Source organism: Metopolophium dirhodum, chromosome 1 (assembly GCF_019925205.1).
Source record: "Metopolophium dirhodum isolate CAU chromosome 1, ASM1992520v1, whole genome shotgun sequence".
Lineage (NCBI taxonomy): Eukaryota > Metazoa > Arthropoda > Insecta > Hemiptera > Aphididae > Metopolophium > Metopolophium dirhodum.
Window position 1 is genome coordinate 16,626,306 of NC_083560.1, and position 26,511 is coordinate 16,652,816.

General features: G+C 27.9%; 1 protein-coding gene across 1 annotated transcript; it reads left to right on the forward strand.

The window, feature by feature from the left end:
• The first annotated feature begins 1,253 nt into the window (after nt 1-1,253).
• Nucleotides 1,254-14,390, forward strand: LOC132935075 (beta-lactamase-like protein 2 homolog). The gene is made up of 6 exons (XM_061001530.1): nt 1,254-1,929; nt 3,856-4,025; nt 5,667-5,778; nt 5,852-6,050; nt 14,012-14,140; nt 14,231-14,390. Exons 1-6 carry the CDS (start codon nt 1,667-1,669, stop codon nt 14,348-14,350), a joined length of 993 nt encoding a protein of 330 aa, XP_060857513.1. The 5' UTR covers nt 1,254-1,666; the 3' UTR covers nt 14,351-14,390.
• The last annotated feature ends 12,121 nt before the right edge of the window (nt 14,391-26,511 follow it).

Below are 26,511 nucleotides of genomic sequence, written 5' to 3' on the forward strand. Positions count from 1 at the left end.
TGACACAGTTTTTATTTATAGACATTTTATGTTCAAAATTAGACGAAATAAGATGTTTAAACAAAAAAATAACGATTTTAGTTATTTTTTCGTAATTAAAAAACATTATTTGTGGGTACTTGAAACTTTTAAAATATATTATTATATTATTTTAGACGCAAAATAACATTTTCAAGTGCAGTTTTTTCGGCAAAATGAATTCAACCTACTGCAGAAGCGTAGCACTAGTGCCTAATAGTAAAATAAATAAATTTAATCACAATTATATCATAAAATATACTTAGTAATATAATTGAATTCAAATTTAACACATCCATTACATACAGTCACTTCTCTGGACACTTAATGTACAACAGATCGCTACCCACTTGCCTCCTTTTTATTTATGATGACACTTAAAAAGGCACATATTTGTATACCTACGTAGTATTTTTCTATGATATACTTACCTAGGTATTTTGGGGCTGGGGGCCAGGGGGGGACCACCAACAGTTTTGTAGGAGCAATTGCTCAAAAATAATACCTTCACCGTGCCACTGTCCTACCTATAGCGACTAGAAATAATTAAAATTTTAAATAATGTAGTGACAGCTTAAATTTCATAGCAAATTATATTCTGAAATATAAAATTAATTTTCTAGTAATCATTACTTGATTATAACCAGCTATATAAAATTATTTAAACCACTGTTGGTATAATACAAACTCACATCTCTAAATAATATTATAACAATAGACATTAGATTACTCTTGAAAATTTGTTTTAATAGAAGTCTAAAAAATTCAAAAACGTCAAACAAATCATCATCAAACGACTAATACCATAATTATTAACGACATCGGACATAATAATAATAATAATCAAATTTTTCCTACGCGAATAATGAACAAATTAATCTACTGAAAGTCCCCGTCGAACGCGACGCTTAGGCAATCAAACGAACAGTAAACCTACCGACGCCTTGTCGAATAATTATTTTGTTATCAATCGCCTTATTACGCGTCCGAGATAAATCCTATACACGTCGTAAACTATGAAAATATTATTTGTATTATTGTACGAGAAACAAGACATTGACCGGATTTTAAAATAATTACCGTCGAGTATTCCGACCGTAAATATAATGCGATTGAATAATGAAAATGCCAAGTCTTTAGTTATTAAAATAATATTATTATTGTTATCACCGCGAGTCGAGATAACGTTAATCTCGGTTCAATGATTTCACGTATTTTCGCCGTCAAATTCTCATATCATAATAATAATAACTTAGGTAAAAATACGAAGGTTATTATTATTATGGTAATAATTAATGAGTAATGCGCCGTTATAATAATAATATTAGTATTATGCTCTAAGCCCTAAGGTCATAGGTGTACTCGTTGGTCGTCGGTCAGAAAATCGGAATATCGTCCATGTCGTGACACAGCGACTGCGATCGCCACCGCTGCCGCCGTCCAACCGCGTCGGCCGACGGTCGCCAGCCGCAAGTCGTCGACTCGCATCACTAGCCGGCAGTCGCGCCAGGTAAATTCTTTTGGACGCCGATCGACTGTCGTGCCGGATTCGATTCGATTACCGTTATGTTTTCATTGTCGTGACGGCGATAACGGCGCGTGTTCTCGATGTGGCCGTAGCCCTCGATATCGGCACTCGGCGAGGTCAATGTTCATCGCCGCACGGTCGTCCGGCGGATGGCGGTTGTCCGCGTTGTCCGTCGTTCGCCATCACATCTCCGACCGCGGCCGTCCGCAGTCGGTCGTCAGTAGACTCTGCAGCGCCAAACCCCGAGCCCGTTCCAGGATGTCGTTGCCCCGTCTGCCCGCCGTCGGCAGCGTCTCGCCCAGAGTGCTGCGGGTGTTGGGATGCAATCCCAGTTTCATGACGCTACAGGGTACGAATACTTACGTGGTTGGCACGGGTCAGCGGTATGTGTTACGCATCGGCATATCAATATTATATACGGGCTTAGACGGTTTGCTTGAACGGGCAAAATTCTTCTTGTAGTTTTTTTCCATAGTCACAGCCGGATTAAGCGTATCATATGCGGGCTGAAATCACGTTAAATTGAAAAATTTAATAGTGAATAATGTATTCAAAGCCTAGATATTTGACAAATTCTTTTTCAATGCTTACTGTCTAGATGTGTGTAGATTATATTTTGATCATGAAGATCTTTATGCTTTTATTTAGTAATTTCAATTGATAGTTGGATCTTTCACTACATGGTTCAGTTAGTACTTAAGCAGAAGAGAAACATACCTTTAAACAGTAATAATCTTTTGACATTTGGAAAACTCTCTAACATTTAAATCAATCAGTACAGTAAAATATTCTTAATCTTATTTTCGTTAAGTACTAAAAATTAACTATAACAGCGTTGATGAAAAATTCAATAACTGTTTAAATTCTTAACTAAAAATTATCTGTAAAACTAGATAATTCTCTGTTTCTTATTTAAGCAAACTGTCATCCTATATATATTTTTTAATATCAGCTGTCTGCATTTTTTTAGGGTCTTAAGCAATGCGCTTAATTTGATTGTTAGTATATCCGGTCCTGTCCATAGTTTCCACAGTGGCGTCATTTGGGGGGGGGGGACAAGGTGGGCATTTGCCCCTGTCTGATTTTTAAAGCCGCCCGATGGGCTGGTGTCCAGTTGTTGCTGTCTTACCATTATTATATTTTATTAGCACAAAAACATGCGTATTTTATAATATTTTCAGAAAATATTATAGTATGTACTAAGAAATTATTGTCACAATGATACATTTTTACAAATTGATAGTTGGAATATATTTTTATTTAGACGTATGCGGGGACGTACACATTGTATGTATGGGTATGTATTTATGTATGTTTGTTTGTGTGAGTGTGTTTTGTGAAGAAAAATGAATAGTTAGTATCATAATCTCGTATAGTTTAATTTCTAAAATCTAAAATTAATACCAATTCTAAAAACAACAACCGATAGACACTCTTATAAATTATCATTGATCACGGACTTCAGTTAACTTGCGACAGTCATGTATGATTCAACTATTCTGCGTATTGTGTTAATTTAGTTGAATACTTTATTCTACTTAAATTAAAATTAATTTTTTTCCCGACGCGTGTTTACATTAATCTTTTAATTTGGGCAAAATATGACTTAAAAAAATAAATTGGTGATGCGGCTAAAAATATAAAATTACCACAAACTGCTTGAAAAGCTTTTTTTTACCCATTCGGGCCGGTCAAAACCTTTGCCCCCTCTATTGAAAACTGGAATGACGCCACTGAGTATCCACTTAATCTGTATTCCATTTATAGCCATTTACAGAATTAAGTAATAATGTACGAGGACAACTTGCTCAAATTTATGTTCTTCGGGTACTGTTTAACGTTCGTAGCCAATTTGAATTATCAATTTGTACCATAACACTGCATTAGTTGCGACATTAGCTACCGAAAATTACAATGCATATTTATGTTATTATTATCATCTACAGTATGACAGATTTTGTACACACATTTTTGTTATGCAAATGACAACACAAATTTCATAAACAATATTCGAGACTCATAATTTAAAATGTATTAAGGTTTACATTTCTTAATTTTAGGTACATTCTGCTTACAAACTTTTGTACTTAACTTTCGGAACATAAGCTTCTAATTAGAAATAGGTAGGTATAATATTCCACACGCTCAATCAGCTAAATCCAGGTTGTGCTATGGTAATAATCTAATATTACTATGTATACCTATTAAAAACAATTAGTTTAATTTAGTTTAATTATATTATCCTTGTATGTAAAATTATAATTGTTTTAATTTAAAATCATATTTGCTAATACAACATTTTGTTACAGACGTATTTTAATTGATACTGGAGAGCCAAATTTTCCAGAATATATAAAAAATCTTCAGGAAACTATGATAAAGTATAATTTTCAACTTGATCATATTATAATATCACATTGGCACTCGGATCATATTGGCGGGGTAAAAAATGTGTTGGATATGATCGCTAATAAAAATGGTAATATATTAAATATGTACTTATGTATGTGATTTGATTACAGTAGAATAAATTACGTTTTGATGAATTCGTAACAAGTTATAGTATGTCATTTTTTAGAAATGTCATGTTATAGTAGAATATTTTAAGCTAAATAACTATGAAACATTTGAGTTGGTATTGTATTGTGGTATGATTATTTCTGTGTATTATTAACATTTTGTTAATAACAAATAGTATAATATACATTAAGTACTTATATCGTATTTTGACAACATATATATTTTATCATAAGATAAAGATAATAAAACTGACTTTTAACTACTCATCCTAGTCTATTGAGTTATACTCTGTAGGTATTGAAAAATAAGCCATTATGCTATTTGAGCCAATTGAATCGCAGTCAAGATTTTATAAAAAATAAAATATAATAAAATAAATAGGACTAAATTAATAGTAAATGGAAAACAATCTTAATCATTTCATTAATTTCGTAGAGGTATTTATTACATTATTTGAGATTTTAAAACTATGTTATGTATTATTATTTGAAACAAACTTAAAATATCTAAAACAGTTTATTTTATTCATTATTATTATTATTTTTTGTTTTTATATTAAATAGCTACTAGTATAACTAAGTTAGCTCAACAATTATAATCTAAAATGTATTATAATATTTTTTTATATTGCATACTAATATATGACGGTGCTAAAAGATGACTGTACTATAAAAGTAACTTTTCTTAAACTATGTATGGGGAGAGCGGGGTAATAGGAAATTGGGGTATTGAGAATTAATTCCAAGCAAATCACATTTGTTATCAATATTATTTTAGGCACAAATAGGTAGTAGGAGTATTGAACTATATCCCAGAATAGTTTGCAATGAATCAATAAAGTATAACCTCAAAAAAAAATTATCAAAACCGTTTGGTATCAAAATTCATCTGAAAATTCGTTTTTTATTTTTATATAATATATATATATATATATAAGGCAATAAGAATTTCTCAATTTTTATATCAACTAAAGAATTACAAAAGTGATATTAAAGAGTCAAATTATGTTTTTTAACCTTGGTATATGAAGGTATTTTTAATTAAAATTGATCATAAATTTAAAAGTTGTTGTTTAGGTACTTAATAATAAAAAGTAACAACTTCAGTTGCTTAATACTAGTATACCTAACTATAGTTGAAACGTATTTTTATGAACTATATTAACCAATTGTAGTTTTTCAAATTCAGCATTATATTAAAAATACAATGAAACTATAGGTACATATTAAACTTATTATAAACTTTATGTTATTATCCTTGAAAACTTCATAAGGCTTTATGTAGCAAAAACAAATATTTATTTCTAATTATCCTCACTGGGGTTACCCCACATAAAACAATTATTTGGGACAATAAAAAAATAAAAAAATTGTATTACTAACATTAATTGCAGATGAGTATGATTGATTACCATAAAATATTTCATAAAAAAATATATACACAATAGATATCATTTAAGTTAAATAAATTTAAAATTTAAAATTTCTTACTGGCCAATTTTTTTTATTACCTTGCTCTTCCCTGGAATATTTTATCGAAATAAAATATTATATTTTTAATATGAGTATAAATAAATACATACTTATAAATTATATTTCAGAATGTCAAGTTTGGAAGTTCAATCCCAAAATTGGCAAAAAACGCGATTACAACTTTCCATTACATTTTGTAGAGGATAAACAAAAGTTTGAAGTTGAAGGAGCTACATTAATGTAATTATTGAATTTATTCCCATACTATTGACACTGCATAAACAATTAAAATTTTACTGCTTAATATTTTTAGAATTCATCATACACCTGGACATACAACTGATCATATAGTTATATTTTTGGAAGAAGATAATGCATTGTTCTCTGCTGATTGTGTACTTGGAGAGGGAACTACTGTATTTGAAGATCTAACAGAATATTTAAAATCATTACAATTGATTTTAGACTTAGATCCTACTGTTATATTTCCCGGTCACGGCTCTGTAATAAAAGTAATTAAAATATAATATAGTTATTTTGATAAAAAATTGCTAAGGTAATTATTATCAAAGCTCAGAACTTAAGGTATTTGCATAATATTTCTTAGGAAGCTGCATATCAAAGATTTGATTTAACGTAAATTAATATCTTAATACATTCAACTCAAATGCAAAAATGTATATTGTCCTTATTTTTCCAAATTTTATTATAATGATGTGGGTTTGAAGATTTAATGTTGAGTATAATATATAATATGAATTAATAAATCAACAAAAAAAAATAAATAATATTTTCAAACGTAAAAGAAATAAATTTCTTTTTAAAAACTTGATTCTTTATGCATCTTGTAGTTATCTATTCTATAAACCATACTGTAGATTTAATAATTATTTTTAACTTTGTATATTAAAAGTTAAATTGAAAATATTTTATAATCATAAAAAACATGATCACACATATTAATAGAAATTATAATACATAGGTATTCACGAATATACACTTACTAGCTGATCCCGCTGGCACTTGGTTGCCCGTTAAATGTACCAATTCTATATGACTCATACTTTGTTCAATTCGTTATTTAATATTCGGTGTACGGTGTATGGTGTTCAAAATTTATCTTAACTTTTCTGTTGCCCGGAATAAAAATTCTGATTCGCAGCAGTATATTACCTGCAGTAGATCGCGGACCCCGTGCTGTTTGTACATAAGTGTATGATTTAACTCTAAAGTATCAAAATTGTACCAAGTTTGTCATTTTTACTTAATTCCACCTACGGATGATAAATATAATCAATTAATACAAAAGCCTAACGCAACCGTACTAAAATCCGATGAATAAAAAAAAAACAAATTTAACACGTTTTAAATTAGTCTATCTTCTTCCCAGAGGTCTAATCTACACACAAACATTCATTTTGATCCATACTAATATATAAAATGATAGAGTTTGTTTGTATGTTCGGGATAAACTCCAAAACTACTGAACTGATTTCAAAAATTCTTTCACCAATACAAAGTCACATTCTTTGTGAGTGTCATTAGCTAATTTAAAAAGGGAAGTGATCACCCCCGATAGGTGCTCAAACAGGAATTTTGAGATTTATGATAGAAATTTTTGTTTTTTAATGGTTGCTATGGGTTATATATATAGATAAAAATAAGACGTTGTTGTTGTTTTTGGCCATGTCACCAGGTGTGCACTTATGAGGCCATAACTCCGGAACCACTTACCCCACAGCGTACAAACTTCACAGAAACCATCTACATATCAATCTTAATATGTCCTGAAATTTTTATCGAAATCGGTTTGGTGGATCTTGAGTTTTAAATTTATTCAAAATGTACACTTATTATTATATACAGTCGACTCTCGATAATTCGAAATTGACGGGACTGAATTAGGTGATACGACATACATATTATAGTTATTTATTGTTAATTTTAACATTTCTAATTATTTATTATTATTATAAAAGATTATTATTTTTTAAAGAAATCTGTAATGGTTTTCTGCTTCATTGAATTTAGTTTAATTTTTTCAATAGTATTTTCTATAGTAAATAAATCATCAAAAACCTCAACAGTGACTTCTGACTGGAGCGAAAAATTTCATAATTTTTCCAAGGATGAACTGGCTTCTTTTAAAGTCACAAAAGGTAGAGGACTTGTGTCATCTTCATTGTCTTCATCAATGCTTAATGTATTTTCCAAAATTTCTGCGTCAGAGAGGACGCCCCATACAGCAACATCTTCATCTACATTGACATAATCAGTGAAAGATACATTTTCTTGAGTTGGTAGGGAATTCCATTGTATCAATTCAATATTCAACTGGTCGTTTTCTGTTTCTTGAATTTCTATGGTAAATCCCGATTTTTTAAAACACTTGAGTATCGTAGAAGGAGCCACATTTTTCCATGCCTTATCAACAAATATCATAGCAGTCAATACACTAATGTTTGGCGTTTGTTCACTTTCAATGCATTCCAAAACATTCTTTACAACTTCTTGACGGTAAAAAGTTTTACAATTCTTAATTATACCTTGGTTGAGTGGTTGCAACTTTGATGTGGTGTAAGGAGGAAAAAATTGAAGTTCTATATTAGTTAAAGGGGAGGGGGGGGGTTATTATAAACTGTACAGTTGTCTAAAAATAGTAGAATTTTTCGTTCCTGTTTTTTCATGTCTTCATTGAGTGAAAACAACCATTCATTAAATAATTCTGTCGTCATCCATGCCTTTTTATTTGAACGATAAGTTATAGGAAATGAACGTATGCCCTTAAAAAACCTAGGTTTGGCAGCTTTTCCTATGAGAAGTGGAGTTAACTTTTCGGAGCCGTTCATGTTTACTGCTAATAAAATCGTTAACCTGTCTTTACTATGTTTCCCGCCGTGGCATTTTTCTTCTTTAAAAGTGAAAGTTTTATCTGGTAAACATTTAAAAAATAGAGCGGTTTCATCTGTGTTGAACACGTTTCGTGGCTCGTAATTTTTTAACAAAGTTGAAAGTTTACGATGCCACTCTGAACACACGTTATCGTCAACACTAGAACTTTCTCCACAAATTTTTTTGAAAACAATACCGTTTCTTTTCTTAAAATTCGTTAATCATCCATCACTAGCTGAGAAAAACGGGATGCCCAACTCTTTGGCGAATGATTTTGCTTTTTCTTTGAGTAAAAGGCCACTTACAGGCACATTTTGCCCTCTGCATTGCCTAACCCATTGTACTAAACACTCTTCTAGTCTTGGATGCCTACCTTTACTGTTTCGTTTCCGACCACCGCTTGATGACGCAGTGATGATTTTATTTTTGTCCTTCAAAATCGTAGACAGTGTACTTAAAGAAATGTCAAATGTCTTAGCCACATTCATTTTTAAAAATCTATTCCAAAAAAATGCATTTTTATAAAAATAATAATTGCATATTTAAGATATTTTTGTGGAATAAGTTACAAACCCTAATTATTAGATTGAACTTTTGTTTGTACTATAGTTTGTGTAATATATTTTATTTCATTAAAAAATAATTCGAGGCTGCACATTAACGAGTTAATAACTTAAAAGTAAAGCTAATTTTAATGCATTAACTTAACTTACCAGTGTTTAATGTTTTAAATAATTTAACTTTAATTTAACTCATTTATCTTAATGTTATCTTAAAATTAAGTCATAATTTGTTGAATATGTTTAATTAAGTTAATTTTAAATTTTCATATAACCTATCCACAAAAATATTTTGTTTATTACCGTTTATAATAAAGTTATCATAAAGTTATAAAGTTATAAGTCTGGAATATAGAAAATATTAGAAAAGAGAACGATGTATTTACAAAGAATTTCGGTCTTTTATTTAATTTTTATAAATGAAAACTAAATAATTATATTTATTACCATTTACTAGGCCTTGAAACTTAAAGCACTAAACAGCAATATTATATGTGTATAGTGTACATGTATGTACTAAAAAAAATATTCAGTAAATTATGCAATTATTATTTTTACAATAAATGTATTTATATATAAATAACCCTCAAGCCATAAGTACTACCGTTGGGTAGTTCCTTAAAATCATGTTAACTCACGTTAAAATCACATAAACACCGCATATATGCCTATTGTAAAAAACCTTACAGATTGTATAATTTCTAAATAAATGTTAAAAAAAAAAAAATATATAAATAAACTTGAAAAAAGCATAGTTATTTAAAACAGTTTTTATTTTTAATTCAAACATAGACAAGGCGACAGTGTGGTATCTCTGTTTTAAATTATTGAAAATGTATTTGTTGTTGATTTAGTATATTTAGTAAACATAATATACATTAATATGCTAAATATGTAGGGTTGCATGAACAATCACTAAATATTTAACGAATCAACAGAGAGCCAATGGTATTCTAATAAATGGTTTAGTGGCCCATGATTGGTCCATTAAATTGTATTGAACCACTGAATTAATACATTTACATGCAATCCGCTGTTAAAATCTTTAAATATATTTTTGTTTATCCATTGTTTATATCATGAAAAAATTAGTATCAAATCAGATTTTGTATACGCAGCTTTCTAAGAAATAAATAAATGCATGAAGTTTTAAGCTCTGTTAATTACTAATAATATAGGGGAAACATAAGTTGATCATATAAAGTCATAAAGACATTACAACAAGCAACAAGCCCACAAATTATATATATTAATAATGCCTACTTAATAGTTATTAATACGACGATCATGAGTTGTGACAGTTTCAATTTATACCTATATTGTAATATTATAATGATAAAGATACCTAATAAGTAAATAAATACTTAACCTATATTGGTATATTATACATTTAAAAAATTTTTTTATACGCCACTAATTAAATTGCCGCAGTCTTATTCAATGTTAATTTTCACTATTTACTACTTGCCTGTTGCCACGATCAGTCATCTCTAAACTTTTATTTTGTTACCATTATTTACTAATTAGTAAGATTCGAATTTGAAATATTACAAAATTTACTAAAAAATGTAATAGATATCAGTTAATTTACTTAACTAGTTTGTATTAAAAAAAAAATTAATGACCATGTATAAAAAAAAAGGTGGATAAGTGGATGTCGCTCTGCTGTACAGTAGGTTAAAAGTGGGTCACTGTAATGGATGGTGTTAAATTTGAATTCAATGATATAATATCATTGTATAAGAAAAACGATTCTGAGCGAAAACGGTCAGTGAGCCTATGATATTACCAAGTATATTTGATGATATTATTGTGAATAAAGTAATTTATATGTAACCTATTTACGTGGAGCCTTGTTTTAAATTTTCAATCCTTAGCCATAAAAGTTAAACATTTTATACATTTTTAACTACAAAACAATTAATAAATTATAAATCTGTAAATGTTAATAAAATTTGAACTTTAAATGCTTATAAAAAAAATTGTGCCTATGTATTTTTAATATTTTTCAACTGCTATTAGAACGATTTATCAGGAGCCTTATATTAAATTTTCACTACAGTCATTCGTTTTTTAATTACAATAAAATAAGAAAATTGTTACATGAGAAATCGAGTAAATATCAAATGTTGTAAAAATATAAATTTCAAACGCTCATAAAAATTTAATTTAAGTTTCTTGTAGGTATTTTTTTTTTTGATAAAGGTAGACAAACTTATGAGTAATCTTATATTAAATTTTCAAATCTTAGATTTAAAAAGAAAAATGTTTATGAATTCTCAACACAAAATAATTTGCTAGTTTTCGTGATTTTTCAGTATTTTTTCAAAATTTGAACTTTAAATGCTTATAAATAAAAACTGTGACTAAGGATTTTTAATTTTTTTCATCTTTCTTTGAAACAATAACCAGGAGCCTTCTATTAAATTTTCAAGCTTTTTTACTCAACAGATAAAATTTTATTGATATTTATAGAAAAAAAAACTAAAAAAATTGAAAACTGACAATGTCCGTAAACAGCTCAAAAAGAGTCAAAATATTTTCAAAATTTTATGGTGTATAGAAAATGCTAATATAAACATTTAGTCAAAATGTCATGTCCCTACGGTCATTTGTTTTAGAGTTACACGAAAAACCAAAATCGATTTTCTCAAAAACAGATTTTGCGTAAAAATTCCCCTTTTTTCTTAATTTTTCTTTTGTTTTTCATGTCGCTTTTGAAAACTACTGGGAAATTTTTACTTTTGACCCCCCAAAGTACCAACTAGATTCACTTTCCTATCAGAAAAGTTACTGTTGAAGAAAATCCAAGCACTTTTACTGTCCTAAAAGAGGATGACAGACACAAAAATAAAAAAAAAACACATCATTGTAAAATCAATACATTCATTGCTTTGCTCAGAATCTAAAATCATGGATTAACTTGCCGTAATAAATACTTAATCGATATCGTCGATAATAAATCTCAATAAAACTAAACATCGACAATGCGTATCTTCACAAGCTCTTATCGATTTGTACTATTGATATGAATTTAAAACTATCAGTCCAGCTGGTATTTAAACACATACAAATTAAAAGAAAAAAAGCAAAAAAGACATTTAAAGGTAAAAAAGTCAAAATAAGCAAAAATATTGCTCACCAATTATCTTAAAAATTAAACGAAACATATTTTAATTTAAAAATTATTTGTCTATTGTTATCAAAAAAAAAAATATGCATTTACCTTCAAATTCCAACCTTACTTAATATTTATTGATATGTGAATTGGTTCTTTTTATTTATATCCTATTGGATATAAATATAGAGAATAGTTATCCAAGTTTGTCTTGAATTTTTATCTTAAGAGGACGTACCCGCATGTGTTGTCTCCATCTTACAAATGTACAACATAGCCAAAACTAAGAAACAACATTTTCACCATGTAAAATAAGAGAACTTTGGCTGTGGAATATCGTTTTTATTTTTTTGATATCACTTTATACAAAAAAAGTACTTATTATTTCAAAATCTATTATTATTTGCATATTTTAAATTAATAACTTTTTTTGAATTTCCGGTATAGAAAAATAAAAACTATTGAACAAAGTTTCTTAATTTTTGTGGTGAAAATTTTGTTTCTTAGTTATAACTAAAAAGCGGATGTTTAGGTTCTTAAAAGATAATGATGATGATATTTCTAAAAAAACCCTAAAATATTCTCTAAATACTTTAACTTGTAAATATGTCGATAATATAATATTTTTTCTTAAATAGTTTAATAAAATACAATAAATACTGTTATGCACCATTACTTTGGTAACAGGTAAATTATTTAAATTTAAAAGTAAAAACAAATTTATTATTAAGCACTGAGATGGATAAGATATACTGGAGCGCGAACTCGCCATTCTCACAATGATACTAAAAACGAGCCGTCCCGAACCCCGCTTCCCCTACCATTGAAGGGCAAAACATTTCATGTTTACATACGATGGTTGTGTAGTTATGATTATTTTTGTTCATAATTCTTAATTTATTTAAATTATTTTCTTTATTCTTTAACAAATTAAATGTAGTAGTAAATAGTCATTACCTTATTGTATTACCATGATTATATATGATATAATGATATGGAAAGAGATCAAATGTATCAATAAATTAAAATCACATAGAAAAACCTATAGATAAATTTATTGAAATTTAAAAAGAAAAAAAATAACTCACATATTTTATAACAGTATATTTTTTATTAATCAAAAGTACAAAATAATTGTATTTACATATGTATTTCTTTTGTGCGTGTGTGTATCATTAAACTCCTCCGGAGAGCTGCTCAAGCAGGGATTTTGAGTTTTCAATGGACATTTTTGTTTATAAATGGTTGCCTGTGGTTAATAAATAAACATTTTAATCCAACATAAAACTACATATTATTTAAAACAATTTCTGTCGGGTCACCTAGTTAATATAAATATACATAATATACATAAACAGGTAATCTAAAAAGTAAAAACATATACATCTGTTTACAAATGTTTAAATAAAATTAGTTTTGATAATTTTTTCGGATTGAACATTTATTTTTTAATACTTCTTTAAAATTATATTCTCTCTGTTAATGGCGCATTCTTATATTTAAAATGTTATACAAATTAGTCCTAAATATAACATATACTCCTAAATCTACATTAATTAAATGCAAGCTAGGGAAAAAAATATATATAAAATATTAATATTTAGGTATAATAGATATGTTACCTATATTTATTAAATATTTAATTGTATAAAATTATAAAATGTTAATATTTACTTGTGGAAATGTATACTTTTAATGCGCCAATTAGTACATCCAAAAGCTGAACACGAGACAACCATAATGTAGATACAAAACAAAATTGTTACAAATTACAAACTAACGATGAGGCTTGAGGTTAGAATTTACCAGCCTTAAAAAATATACATTGTTTAATGCATTTTTTAATTTAATAGTTATTTTATAACAGTTATAAATTTAATCACAAATAATGTTTCATTTTTAGGATCCAATTGTTCGAGTAAATAACTATATTAAGCATAGATTAGAAAGAGAAATGGAATTGTATAACTTGATTAATAAAAGTCCATGTGGATCATTGTCTGAAGAAGAAATTGTAAATGTAATGTATAAGGCAAGTTTACATTTTTATTATTACGTTTTATTTTGTTATTACATGAATCATACTTTTAATTTGCTTATATAATATTTTTATTTTATTTAGGTTATTCCCAATGATTACAAGAAAGTAGCATCGTATATTGTGAAAAATCATCTTGCTAAATTAGAGAAGGACGGAAAAGTGGTTTTAATCGACAATAAATGGAAAATCAATCAACAATGAAATGTGCGATTGAATATTATTAAAATTTAAGTTGTTACAATTTTAAGTGTTTTTTTTTCCATAAACCAAGTTAAAAATAGAACAACAACTTTTTATTTATAATGTTAAACTTCGGTAAATTTAAAATTTGTATAAGATAACAGGTAAAACTAGAGACCAGGAATTATATGAACTAAAGGTGTATAAAATATGATACATAAATGAATGTCAAAAGGGTCAAAATAACAATGATATTAAAAATAATATAACTATTGTGAGTTCTGCTTATGTGACCACTGGTTTATAGAATTAATCGTTTATTTGAATTTAACAAGATAAACCCAAACTAAATCTTATGTTATGAATGTTAAATTTACTTTTTAATAGAATGTTCTGAACATAAAGTTTGGCAATAGGTGAATTCACTTTAATATTAGATATATGGACACAGGGTTGGTTCTGCTAAATTTGCTATGTTGGGCGTGGGTCAGAGAGAAAACAAATAGTGAGCTGACTTCCTCTTAAGCGGAGTTCACTGTACAATTAATGACATTTTTAATGAATAATATAATTTTTATAATAATATCATAGTATATTATTTTATTCTGATTTAAATATCAAATTTAATAGTAAATATAATTAAGCAGTTTTTACTTAAAATGAAATAACAGTTGTATTGATAGTCAGTAGTTTTTCAATAAAATAATAGAAATTATTATGTTAGTGCATTAAAACTGTTAATGTATATAAAATAATAATTTTTATCTATAAATTATTGTATTGACCTTGTATTTTTTACAAGGTATATATCATAAAATATAAATGGAAAACACTAGACATTTCAGTATTTAGTATTATAATCTATTTATAAAAACTAAAGGAAACCACTTTTTTTATATTTTTAGATTTTATCCACCCACATACCTGTAATTTAGTAATTCAATTTAAAGTTATAGTTTATTTTATCATCCTGTTTTTATTGTAAATAATTAAAAATTCAGAACTAACGATATAAATATAATGATTATTTATTAAGAGAGTAAGAAAAAGAAATGCAATGTACATGCAATTTGCATATAATTACGATCTCTAGTTAGAACATAAAATGTTTGGGATAGACATTTTACAATATGTTAATATTATGTTAAAAGAGTATTAAAATAGTTAATAATTTATGGTGTTTGTTAAATTTAATATTTTTAATAATATTACTCTCATTCTAGTCTTGTTTGTTATCATTATTTTTATGAAAAAATAAAAACACATTTTATTTTTTGGATAAGTTGTATACTAATGTGTTAAAATTACTTAAGGGGTAATGTCACATCTATCCTAGTGTAAAAAGACACTATGGTTTTAACCATAGCGTCTTTTTAAGCTTTTATTTAACCTTCCCCCTTAATTAGTGTTGAACCTGTCTCTATTTTACAATAATGCACTTTCAGTAGTATTTATTCAGTTTTGTTAGTTTAATTTTAGAACTAATCAATAGAGGTTTCTATTATAAAATTAAAAAGGAATAACAATACCTGTGAGTTATCGATGTTTTTTCCATATTTTATTTTTAATACAAGTTATGAGCATTTTAAAATATTGTAATATTTTGTTAACTTCACTATAGATTTTATAAAGTCAAATATTTATTAACCACGGTTTATTTGATATTCTAAAATCAATGCATATACTGAACATACATTTTCTATATTATGTGATTTTAAATGGAGACAACTAACACGGGTGTGGGGTCCTCTTAATTGTATGCAGTATTTATGTCAACTGTTTTTGATCTATAATGAATAGGTCAATAATTACCATTGAATATTGTTTTAATACGTTAAAATATTTACATGAGAAGTGTTTTGCTTGAAAAATGTTTATTTAACTAATTAACAATACAGTGAACCACAATTTTATTTATTTATATTTGAAAACAATTTGTTAAGTATTTTTATAACTGATGTTATATATAATTTTCAGAGTAATTTATGGTGAGGCGATAATATAATAATAATAATATAATATTATTTTATAATATATATATTATATTATTGTATTTATATTCTTGTCTCGGAATAATTTAAAATAATTTTTGGAATTTGAACATTGATAGTTACATCCTATGTACTACTAATCTGGTTTAGATTAGTTGTGAGTAGCTTTAATTTGCATTTTTGTTATAATTATTGTCCCTCTCTTATTGTTTGTTTTGAATTAATCGACAAATGTTGAATGTTGAATGATGATTTTGTTGTACGATAGTTTAGTAAATAGCAAGAATTAAGTAATATTATATTATAATACCACATTAGTATAGAGTTGTATCATATTGGCTCTTTTTGAAATGTACCTACCATGACTATTTTTAATGCACATTGCAAATAGTATGGATTTCTGTGGTTGTAGCTGACAATAATCGGCTGATAGCAGTCATACTTCATGAGCAACATTTAATTTAAATCTGTTTACAGTTATTGAATGGCAATAGTGTCTCTTAAAATTTCCCTATTTGTGATGTCAATGGTACCTACAGAACTACAAAATATAATTTATAAGATGTACTTTTTAATTATTGAAATATTTTAATCAGTTTAAGTAAGATGTTGTAAGATTAAATACAGTATTCTCGAATAATTTATTTTTCTACTTAATCGATGAGACTATCTACTTATTAGATAATTACTACTAATTAAAGGCGGTGACCAATAATAGCTAATGGTGATATATATTTTTAATATTTATTTATAGAATCGATAGACCTGTAAAAAACACACTTTATACTTAAACATATAAAATTAATATATTACAATAGGACCTATTTTGGCCCCCACGAGTTATTAGCAGTAGCATTGACTGTAATACTATAGTATTTATAATCAATGGCAGGTAGGATATTTTTCTATTCAGTAGGTATATTGATTAGGAGGACGTTTGATTCCCCAAAATGTTAAATCATTACCTAAAGGACCTATTAATCAATTCAATATTGCAGGTTAATTATTTATTTATCAGATAATTGGAGGTAGGCACCTATAATTATTAAAACTTTTTAATTTCTAATTCTAACAGTAGTTAGTTGGTTGTCAGTAGTCAGTACCTATCTAGACATCTAGTAGTGAACCAACTATTTACTAGTGAACCATTGCACAAGTTCTTTATTACTAATGAAAAGTGGATTATTAGGTTCTTAAAATTTGTGAAATTCTGAATGGAGTAACGTATGTATTGATTTTACAATGATGAGTTTTTTTTGCATCTGTCATCACCTTTTGGGGTAGTTTTTTTTTCTATTATAGTAGGAATGTGAATCTATTTGGTATTTTGGGAGAGTCAAAAGTCAAAAGTACTTAGTAGCTTACTATTTACTAAGGCCCAGAGTCTAAAATTGTGTGCAGTAGCTAATATTAAATGTGGAGTAGCAAATTTAAAAGTGTGCAGTACTTATTTTCAGCTTTTATAAGTTTTTATTTGATTAATATTCAAAATTGATTATTGAAAATTACCAATTAGCATATTGTATTTATTTAAAATCCTTAACAGTAAAAATAATACCGACAATACCATATTCTGGGCAGATTATAATAATATAAAGTATATAATTAACCAAAGGGCTAAGCTATTTCGTTTTTAACTTTAAAATGTTTAGTCATATAGCCATATAGGTAGCATGGACTTTTATAGAAGATTTTCTTAGATTGTATATATTATAACTAATTATTAATAAATAGCAAAAACAACTATGCAATGAAGTTATAATAATATGTGGTATGTGCACTGCTAGGTCTATGTTCATTATTTAAAAAATATTTTGGTGTGGAATTAGATGTGCAGTAGCAAAATATCTTAATTTTAGGTCTTGCTAAAGCCCTGGGGGAAATAAAAAGGTTGGCCAGTGTGTGTCGCTCTGCTGTACAGTAAGTTACAAGTGGGTCACTCTAATGGATTGTGTCAAATTTGAATTCAATGATATAATATCATTGTATAGTATAGGTCAGTCAGCCTATGATATTACTATCAGCACCTATATTTGATAATATTATTGTGAATAAAGTAATTTATATACTACAAGTAGGTATTTATAACTTATTTACATAGAACCTATAACCTTGTTTTACATTTTCAATCCTTAGGTATAAAAGTTGAACATTTCATACATTTTTAACCACAAAATAATTTTAGATTCTGAGCGAAGCGATGAATGTATTGATTTTACAATAATGTGTGTTTTATTTTTAATTTTTTAAATTTTTTAAATTTTTATTTTTATTTTTGTGTCCGTCATCACCTTATAGGACAGTAAAAGTGCTTGGATTTTCTTCAACAGTAACTTTTCTGATAGGAAAGTGAATCAAGTTGGTACTTTGGGGGGGGGGGGGGGGGGTAAAAAGTAAAAATTTCCAAGTAGTTTTCAAAAGCGACGTGAAAAACAAAAGAAAAATTAAGGAAAAACGGGAATTTTTACGCAGTTTACTCAGTTTTTGAGAAAATCGATTTTGGTTTTTCGTGTTACTCTAAAACAAGACCGTAGGGACATGACATTTTGACTGAATGTTTATAATTGCATTTCCTATACACCAGAACATTTTCCAAATATTTTGACTTATTTTCAGCTGTTTACGGATATTGTCAATTTCCATTTTTTTAGTTTTTTTTTCTATAAATATCAATACAATTTTATCTGTTGAGTAAAAAAGCTTGAAAATTTAATAGAAGGCTCCTAGGTTATTGTTTCAAAGGCAGATAAAAAAATTAAAAATCCTTAGTCACAGTTTTTATTTATAAGCATTTAAAGATCAAATATTAACAAAATACGGAAAAATCACGAAAATTAGCAAATTATTTTGAGTTGAGAATTCATAAAAATTTTTTTTTTTAAATCTAAGATTTGAAAAAGTAATATAAGATTACTCATAAGTTTGTCTACCTTTATCAAAAAAAAAAATGTCTACAAAAAACTTAAATTAAATTTTTATGAGCGTTTGAAATTCATATTTTTACAACATTTGATATTCACTCGATTTCTCGTGTAACGATTTTCTTATTTTGTTGTAATTAAAAAACATATGACTGTAGATACTTGAAAATTTCACTGAATGTTTATATTAGAATTTTCTATACACGATAAAATTTTGAAAATAATTTGACACTTTTTGAGCTGTTTACGGACATTGTCTGTTTTCAATTTTTTTAGTTTTTTTTTTTTTCTATTAATATCATTAAAATTTTATTTGTTGGGTAGAAAAGCGTGAAAATTTAGTGCAAGGCTCCTGATATATTGTTACAATAGCAGTTGAAAAATATTGAAAATATTAAATGCTTATAAAAAAAAATTGTGATTATCTATTTTTAATGTTTTTCAAATGTCAATGTAACAATATAGTAGAAGCCTTGTATTAAATGTTCAAGCGTTTTTACACATCAAATACATTTTTATTGACATTTTTAGAAAAGAGAACTAAAACAATTTTAAACTGAAAATGTCCGTAAATAGTTCAAAACAAATCAGAATTTTATGAAAATTGTATCGTGTATAAAAATTGCTAACATAAACAACGTTGTTTAACTGGTTAAACTTCTACCAGTAAAAATGTCATATATCTACATTAATTTGTTTTAGAGTTACACCGAAAACCAAAACCGATTTCTTTAATTTTGATGTTGTTTTTCCCGGTGCTTTTGAAAATCACTGGGAGTTTTAAATGTTGTCCTCCCGAATGCACCAACTATAGATCCACTATCGAAATCGAAACAGTTTTACTGCCCCAAACAGTGATGATTAGGTGAATAGGTATTGGGAAGTCAGTAGGTGATGGGCCAATTTAATTGTCGATGACCATCGAATGAGTGTTGAATGCGTTATATGCTCTGTACTAATACAGACGACTAGTGTACTCGTAGGTAGGGATAAAAATTTCCAAAAAAAAAAAAGGTTTAATGAACAAAACCCGGGTTTTTTCCAGAAAAATTGGGAAAATTTGGTGTTTCATTTAAAATTTCTGGAAAAAATGGTTTTGACGAAAAAAACTGTTTTTTTTTTCGTGAAAAATTGAAAAATAATAAGAAATGATTTATAATTATATAAAAACATTATTGTCGTGTCCCGCATTTCCACCAATGAATGATGTTTTGTTGTTACATATTTTCCTAATAATTATTAGTTAATATTGTCATTACTCATTTGTCAATCGTGCGCTGTCTATATAATATTTTATCTACAACTTACAAGTAATATTAATTATATAACATTTGTATTTTTATACAGGTGATTTATTTTCGGGGAAATACACTCTACCACATAAATACCGATTTGATATGTAACTACGTTATATTTTAAAACAAATATTGAAAATTGAAATATCCGTATATTTAATAGTTTAATTTCAAATTTTAAATTTTAATACAATAATACATCTTATATATATATATATAAAAATAAGTGTACATTTTGAATACATTTTATAACTCAAGATCCACCTAACCGATTTCGATAAAAATTTCAGGGCATATTAAGATTGATATGTAGATGGTTTCCGTGAAGTTTGTACGCTGTGCGAAAAGTGGTTCCGGAGTTATGGCCTCTTAAGTGCACACCTGGCGACATGGCCAAAAAACAACAGCAACGTTTATACAATTATTTTTATCTATATATGTATAAAACCCGTAGAACCCATTAAAAAACAAAAATTTCTATCGTAAATCTCGAGATTCCCGTTTGAGCACCTACCGGGGGTGATCACTTCCCTTTTTAAATTAGCCTATGACACTCACAAAGAATGTGGCTTTGTATCGGTGAAAGAATTTTCGAAATCGGTTTCGGAGTTTATCCCGAACATACAAACAAACGCTATCATTTTATATATTAGTATAGATAAAAATGAATGTTTGTGTGTAGATTAGACACATCTGGGAAGAAGATAGGCTAGGTAATTTAAAAAGTGTTAAATTTGTTTTTTTTTTATGCATCAGATTTTAGTACGGTTGCGTTAGGCTTTTGTATTAATTGATTATGTTAATCCTCCGTAGGTGGAATTAAGTAAAAATGACAAACTTGGTACAATTTTGATACTCTAGAGTTAAATCATACACTTGCACAAGCGTGCGCACAGGGGAGGCCGGGTGGGCCGTGGCTCACCCTGCGAGACGTACCGAAATTTGTATACATAGCAATACATGATCTACACATCACGATTTTTGATTTTTTAAATCATAAAACATTAAATAGGTAGCTGATAAATAACATTGATACTCAATGACAATAAATAATAATAAATTAAATGTCTTTAAAAATAAAATTGATAACATATTAGCATTACAGATTGCGAAATAGTATTTAATTAAAATTTAAAACTGTGTTGGCAATTAAAACATTTCTTATTTAATTTTTAAAAAATATGTATCTGTTTTTATCATATGAACGATTAATTGTACCTTAAATCGTGGGTGATTATGAGTGGGTAAATTAAAGTGTGCAACATTTTAATTGTTTCTTCCGTCATCAGAGTTCAGGTTATTCTTAATCTTTATTGACTTGGCTCACTCTGCCATAAAATGTCTGCGCACGCCTATGTACACTTACGTACAAACAGCACGGGGTCCGCGATCTACCGCAGGTAGGATTGCCTACCTGATAATATACTGCTGCGTATCAGAATTTTTATTCCGGGCAACAGAAAAGTTAAGATAAATTGTGAACACCATACACCATATACACCGAATATTAAACAACGAATTGAACAAAGTCCGAGTCATATAGAATTGGTACATTTAACGGGCAACGAAGTGCCAGCGGGATCACCTAGTTGATATATATATAACTGTATCGGCAAATGTGAAACGAGAATGACAGGTTTCCTTATCTTTTTTTTAAATTTTTTTTTATTTCTAACATAGATTGTTTTAATTTTCAAGCATAAATACAATTTTATAATTTTCCGAAAACTTCGGTTTTTTTTCGGAAATGTATAGTTTTAATATTCTCAAATTTTTACACGTTTTCCGAGGCTCTGGGAAAAAAAAAAACGGTTATTTCCCGAATTTTTCCGGAAATTTTGATCTCTACTCGTAGGTACAATACATATTAGTACCTATATTACAACGTCAGTATATTAGTGGAAAAGTATTAAGATTAAACAGGAAACTAAAATATAAAATATAATTTTCAACATTCGTAGAAATGCGGAAAAATTGAAATCCGCGGAAATATGACATTTGGTCCCTGCGAGTTATTATAGCAGTAGGGCCGCTTGGTCCCCGGCGATTATTGATTACTCGACGTTTGGTGGTTTGGTCCCACACAATTTTAATTCGTTATAAACCAATACAATATCTATCAATGAGGTACTTAGTACCTCCACGTACCTAATTATTTATTCATTTGTATATCAAAACGGAATCCTAATTTAAAAACATCAGGTAGGAACCTACCTAGGTGGTTCGTCGTCAGCGTATTGTGTGGCTACCTCGTAAGAACCTCTGCACAAGTTTACTTTGTGATCACACATCCGCCGGATTCCTATTTGGAATTTTTTTTCCTCTCATAAACTAATCTTTCATTTTTTTTTTCTATATATATAACATTCCAAAACTCATTATAATCAATATGCGGCGTGCGCCAAACGCCCCCGGTGTAAAATATCTTTACAGGAGAAAAATCAGTAAACTAATATTTTTAAGGCCCGTGCAAACCCTATTAATTTTTCATCAAAACGACCTTAGCGACTGACAAAAATAAAAGTACTTCTAGTGGTTCGATTTAGAAAAATGTAAAGATGTTTTAATTGGCCGACAAGTATGCACAAGTCTTATAAAGTCATTAGATCAAAATATTCAAAACCAATTTATTTTCTTATATTATCTATGCGTGAAATAGCCGTCACACTGGCAAAGAATAAGATACTTCTAGTGGTTCGATTTAAAAAATGTAAACATGTTTGTGTTGGTAAACAAGTTTACTTTGCATCGGTCGGAGCATATTTTTATATTTTAGATATTTTTGAATACATCCAATATCAAAAATTTATAAATTTATAAAATGTAAAATATTTATTCTCGTCAAGGATTTGCTAAAATTGAAAAAGTGCTCCGACCGATGCAAAGTAAACTTGTTTACCAACACAAACATGTTTACATTTTTTAAATCGAACCACTAGAAGTATCTTATTTTTTGCCAGTGTGACGGCTATTTCACGCATAGATAATATAAGAAAATAAATTGGTTTTGAATATTTTGATCTAATGACTTTATAAGACTTGTGCATGTGCGTGCGTGCTACCATAAACCAGATAAGAAGTAACAATGAATTATTGTAAATTGATGTGGGTGGCGGGTGATGGTAGGGGAGTATACACACACTAATGATCATTTACTACACACACAAAGACGATCAATAATCGCAGGAACGAAATAATTGCCTAAGCACAACTCCTTAAAAATGACACATTTGCAGTGGCCTTAACGTCCATGAAGCCGATTTTAAAAAACATCATGGTTACCGATTTATTTTTAAATTCTACATTGAATTATGGTTTGATGTGTTGAATTAAAATACGTTTAGGTAGGTCTGACGGTATTGAAAATAATCTTCGTTATCACGGTATTGATTTCAATACCGGTTTAAAACTTTTATACTATTTTATGCTAGATTGTAATTTTTTGAATACCAAATGTTCTAAATTCTAATTATTTCAAAGCAACATTAAATATTTTTCTTTATAAAATCATGAAATTTAAAAAAAGAATGATAAAAATTGTCATAATATTATTATCAATAACAATCAAAAAAACGGTAAAAACTGTGGCAATAAGCCAATAAATACTAAAAATATAAACAAATCGATCAACTGTTTTACTGTATAGTACTATAGTGTATATTAGTATATTTTATTGATCTATATGATAACGTTGATAACATATTATATCATATAACTAATTAAATTAAACTTTAGTTCAATGATTCTATTACATTCTGTGTGTTTTTGTGATTAAGTGTAACATGTAATTTATACGTAAATAAAATAAAATATACATTTTTAAATAACATAATTAATAACTTTATACGAGGCCTCATTTTATTTAGGTCCCTGGCACCAAAATTTGTAAATCAGGCTCGTCTACAATTATTAATATTTAATAAACTAATAGAAACAATAAATATTTGTGTATTAATTTTTTCTACAAAAATTGTTCTGATCCCGGCCGTGAAATTAAATCTACGTTTTGTCATTGAAAAAAAACCCAATTAATACCAAATACCATTATAATAAAATGGTAACCTAACCTAACCGTAGTAGGTGCGCCTATTTTAAATTAAGTTGGTATGTGAAATCGTTTTTTCTCCAAAATCAAACATGAACCATTATTTTAATGTGGTGATTGGACAATAACTTAGGTACCTACTCATATTATTAGTATTGAGTAGACGCAACGCTCACATTTGTTGCCTCCGTCTTACAGCTCACGTTTAGTTATGTTATTTTAGATTTTGAGCGGAATGTAATGAACCGTCAAATTTATCAAATTGAAAATGTACAAATTATTTTGTAGTTGGACATTTATAAAATAAACTTAAGATTTATAATAACTTTTATAGCTAAGGATTAAAATATATTTAAAATAAGATTCGACGTGAGTAGTTTTGATTCTATAACCAAAAAATATATAAACACAGTTTTTTTAATAATTATTTTAAGTTCAAATTTGGACGATATTACATATTAAATAACCATAAACATAAACATTTTTATAATATAAAATATTCTTGGCTGACGCAAACCGTCTCCGCCCAGAATCGATTTCGTATACAATGATATTATATCATTGATTTCAAATTTAACACCATCCATTACAGTAACCCACTGTACAGCAGATCGACTTCCACTTAACCCACTTTTAGATTTTGAGCGGAGCGAATAAATGTATTGGTTTTACAATGATGTGTGTTTTTTTTTCTGTCTGTCGGCAACATTTTATATAGTAAGCATGTTTCGATTTTTGAGATCAGCATCTTTTCTGATAGAAAGTGAACCTAGTTGGTGCTTTTGGGCGGTCAAAATTGAAAATTCCAAGCAGTTTTAGAACCTTTCGAGAAAAACTACCGACAAATTACGAAAAACCGCTAAAAACGGGGTTTTATTATTTCTAACGCTTTGCTTATCACCATAGCAACAAATAAAAATAATAATATTATGAGGATTCGCTCACCGCTATAGGAATCGTTTTTCGTATACAATGGTTTATCATTGTATTCAAATATAACACATCCATTACAAGTACTGTACAACAGAGCGGTACCCACTTGTCCATCTTTTTTTATAATTTGGACTGTGAAAATGTTTCAAGATATACAAACCAAAAATAAAAAATTATACCTATATTTGTAGCTACCTAATTAAAAAATAAATTTTTTTCTTAAATATTTAAACATTTTTCAAGTTTTTTAAAATATATAAAAACTTACTTTTTTTTGGAAAAAAACTGCACATTGTACTGCATAATATTGCAGCATATTTAAGTTTTTTTTTGTGAATGTTTATGCACATATTTCATTATTTTTTAGCACATAAAGTTCCGAGCCTGATAATGATTTTACAATTTTTTTTCTGTCTCTCATAAAATGTTGAGGTAGTAAAAATTCTTCGATTGTCAACTTTTTGAGGGTCGTTTATGATAGAAATAGTATATAATTGCTATTTTAGTGGATCTAAATTAAAATTACTAAAACTTTTAAAATTTACCAGAAAAACGAAAAAAAATAAATTAAAGAAAAACGGGATTCTTTCCGCAAAACAAAATCTTTTTTGTATAACTCAAAAACAAATAACCGTAGATAATTTAAATGTTCAGCAAATATTTTTATCTGTATTTTCTATACACGATAATATTTTAAAAATATTTTTACTAATTTTAAGTTAAATGTAGGTACATAGAGATATTTTACATATTTTTCAATTATTGTTCTAGTTATTTTTTTTGTTATTTTATTTAGACTGAAAATGTTATACGATGTTCTTCATAAGTAGTTCATAAAATAACCGAAAAACCTATAAAATATAATTTTTTTTTATAGCCATTTAAAATTTGAATTTTGATGAAATTATAGATGTTTAATATTTATACAATGATTATCCGATAGCCCCCTTCCCACCCGAAAACCAATCAGTTCAATGAACGTCACTGGGCTGACAGA

Coding starts and splice junctions, on each gene's coding strand:
- LOC132935075 (XM_061001530.1), top strand. CDS start 1,667: ATGTTCATCGCCGCACGGTCGTCCGGCGGATGGCGGTTGTCCGCGTTG. Junction 1,930..3,855: donor GTGGTTGGCACGGGTCAGCG/GTATGTGTTACG, acceptor ATTTTGTTACAG/ACGTATTTTAATTGATACTG. Junction 4,026..5,666: donor TATGATCGCTAATAAAAATG/GTAATATATTAA, acceptor ATTATATTTCAG/AATGTCAAGTTTGGAAGTTC.